This window comes from Amblyomma mixtum, chromosome 4 (assembly GCF_055824585.1).
Source record: "Amblyomma mixtum isolate Tamu chromosome 4, ASM5582458v1, whole genome shotgun sequence".
Classification (NCBI taxonomy): Eukaryota; Metazoa; Arthropoda; class Arachnida; order Ixodida; family Ixodidae; genus Amblyomma; species Amblyomma mixtum.
The window spans coordinates 30282627-30285024 of record NC_143015.1 but is presented as its reverse complement, the minus strand read 5'-3'; the positions used below and the strand labels follow the sequence as shown (position 1 = coordinate 30285024).

Sequence of the window (2398 nt, the reverse complement as noted above, 5' to 3'; positions counted from 1 at the left end):
GTTGCAATTGTAACAACTTACCAGGCTTCAGAAGAGAACAGTGTGACTTTCATTACATGGTGGATTATCGCCATCATGTATAGCTGCTTGCCATGACAGCAGGTTGATTGGGAAGGCAGGATCCCCAGCTTTTTTTTTATTGAAGTGTCTAAAGATACACCCGAGCTACCCGGCCGATTCTCATTGAAGGTACGGCGAACTTCACTGCAAGTGCATGGCTAAGTCACATCTAACGCATGTCTGCATTCTGGTTGCTATCCTCACAAGTAGCTCAACCACTAAGCTTTCACAACTTTCTAGGAGGTGCAAAGAGAAGTTCACTCATGCTGACATCTTGGCATTCCCATAGTGATTCAGATCGCCCTCTTCACTCCTGATTGTGCACAGCAAGCACCCCTGTCATTCGCACACATTGCATGCAAGTGACTGTGGCAGGCAACGAGACGTCAGCAGAGATACACATATTGCCTCGCTGCTTTTGCTTCTTACTTAGTAAACAATTAGTAAACTAGAATTAAAGGAACAGTGCACACAAGGGTGCAGTTTCAACTATTTATTATGCCGTAAACTGATGTAGTGAAAGAAAAATGTATTCCAAGCTGCCTAAGCAGCCACCGTAATGACAAATGTGAATATGTTTTTGTCCAGGAACAGTGAAGTTTCCCTGTCATGGTCAGGTGGCTGCTGAGAGGACGCATGCAGGTGTGCTTAATGCGATGCTTCGGTCAACGCTGGAGAAGACTGCAATCTTTGGCATGAAAGGCCCATCTTGTCTTATGAAGCTCAAGGGTCTGGACCTTGTCTGGGGACTACCACCAGACTACATGCATTGTGTGCTGGAGGGTGTGACCAAGCAGCTGACTGAGCCGTGGCTTTCAGCCACGGGATCGGCCTTCTATATTGGCAGGCACATTAACATCTTGGATTCGAGGCTACGGTGCATAAAACCTCCAATCACATTTACAAGGATGCCACGGCCACTTTCAGAACGGGCATTCTGGAAGGCCACAGAGTGGCGGTACTGGCTACTATTTTATAGCTTGCCATGTCTTTCAGGGTTTCTTGTGCATACATATGTGTCCCATTTTGCCCTTCTTGTGAAAGCAGTTTTCTTGCTATTGAAGGATGTGGTCAATGAAAGTGATATTAGTGATGCAGAAAAGCTACTCTTCCAATTTGCTACACAAGTCACAAAACTCTATGGAGAGGCAGCAGCAACGTTTAACGTTCATCAGCTGCTTCACTTACCAAAGGCAACACGGATGTTCGGCCCACTTTGGGGCATTTCAACATTCCCCTTTGAGGATTCTAATGGCAGAGCCTTGAAGCTTGTTTCGGCTGCAAAATCTGTGCCAATGCAGGTGGCAGAAAGGTGCATCATGCATCAAACATATGGATTTTTAAGTAGAGAGTTACAACTTTCAGCCCGCCTTGCAGCTGCTAAATGTGAACTAGAATCCAAGAGCAAAAGGTGGTTTCAAACGTGTGTTCTTGGAGCTGCTCAGCCAATTCGAGAATTGTCACAGAGTCTTGAAAAACTCTTCGAGGAGAGATTTGCTTGCGTACCTAGCATTTCCAAGTATTTTCGTGCACAGGTGGGCAGCATCATCATTCATGCCGCAGACTATGTTGTACCTAAGAAGAGCTGTACATGTTATGTAAAGATGAAGGACGGCACCTACTCATATATACTTGGTATTTATGTGGCTCAGAATTCCATTTATTTTCACTGCCAACAAATGCTCATCGTGCCAAATGTGTCCCATTATGTGCCCCATATTGTGCCTTGTGTGCATCCACCGCTGTCAGAAAACCACCATTTGTTTTCTACTGAAGATGTTCTTGCACAGTGTGTGTTTGTAAACATAGATAACGTTTCATATTTGTGTGAGGTCGGAAATGAGCAAGAACGATGCTAGATGCTTTCATGGCAAATTTAGCTGTGTGCCAGTGAGTCATGAAAAATTTTGTTTGCTTTATTTGATCCTCAGACAGTGTCTAACAGGAGGCCAATGCTAAATGATAAACATCAGACAAGGCCTTGGTCCTTTGTACAAATTTGTACATCAGTGAACAACTCGGCCATTTTATTCACATTTTGAGCATTGAAATTCTTTGTTATTTTTGGTTGTCGAGTCCAGTGGAGTTTAATTGACGACTGAAAGAGATGTTGCTTTTTTCACTGCGGAATTAAGCTTATTGTGATAAGAAACTATATTGGCCAAAGGCGCGAAAGCCCATCTATTTTTATTGTTCTGTACTTTTACTCTTGATTCAGGAGACAGCTACCTCCATGTCAGCTGTCGTCACACCGTGATGTGAAAATTTAATGAGCTAGTTTGCAACTTTCAGCCGCCGCGGTGGCTCAGTGGCTATGGTGCTCGGCTGCTGGCCCGAA

General features: G+C 44.3%; 1 protein-coding gene across 1 annotated transcript; it reads left to right on the top strand.

Annotated features, from left to right (window-relative positions):
• The first annotated feature begins 701 nt into the window (after positions 1-701).
• LOC149346061 (uncharacterized) lies at positions 702-1919 on the top strand. Its single transcript, XM_089585340.1, has one exon. The coding sequence runs from the start codon at positions 717-719 to the stop codon at positions 1917-1919; it is 1203 nt and encodes a 400-aa protein (XP_089441466.1). The 5' UTR covers positions 702-716.
• The last annotated feature ends 479 nt before the right edge of the window (positions 1920-2398 follow it).

What these genes read in the sequence shown, in the direction of transcription:
- LOC149346061 (XM_089585340.1), top strand. Translation starts at nt 717, where the DNA reads ATGCTTCGGTCAACGCTGGAGAAGACTGCAATCTTTGGCATGAAAGGC.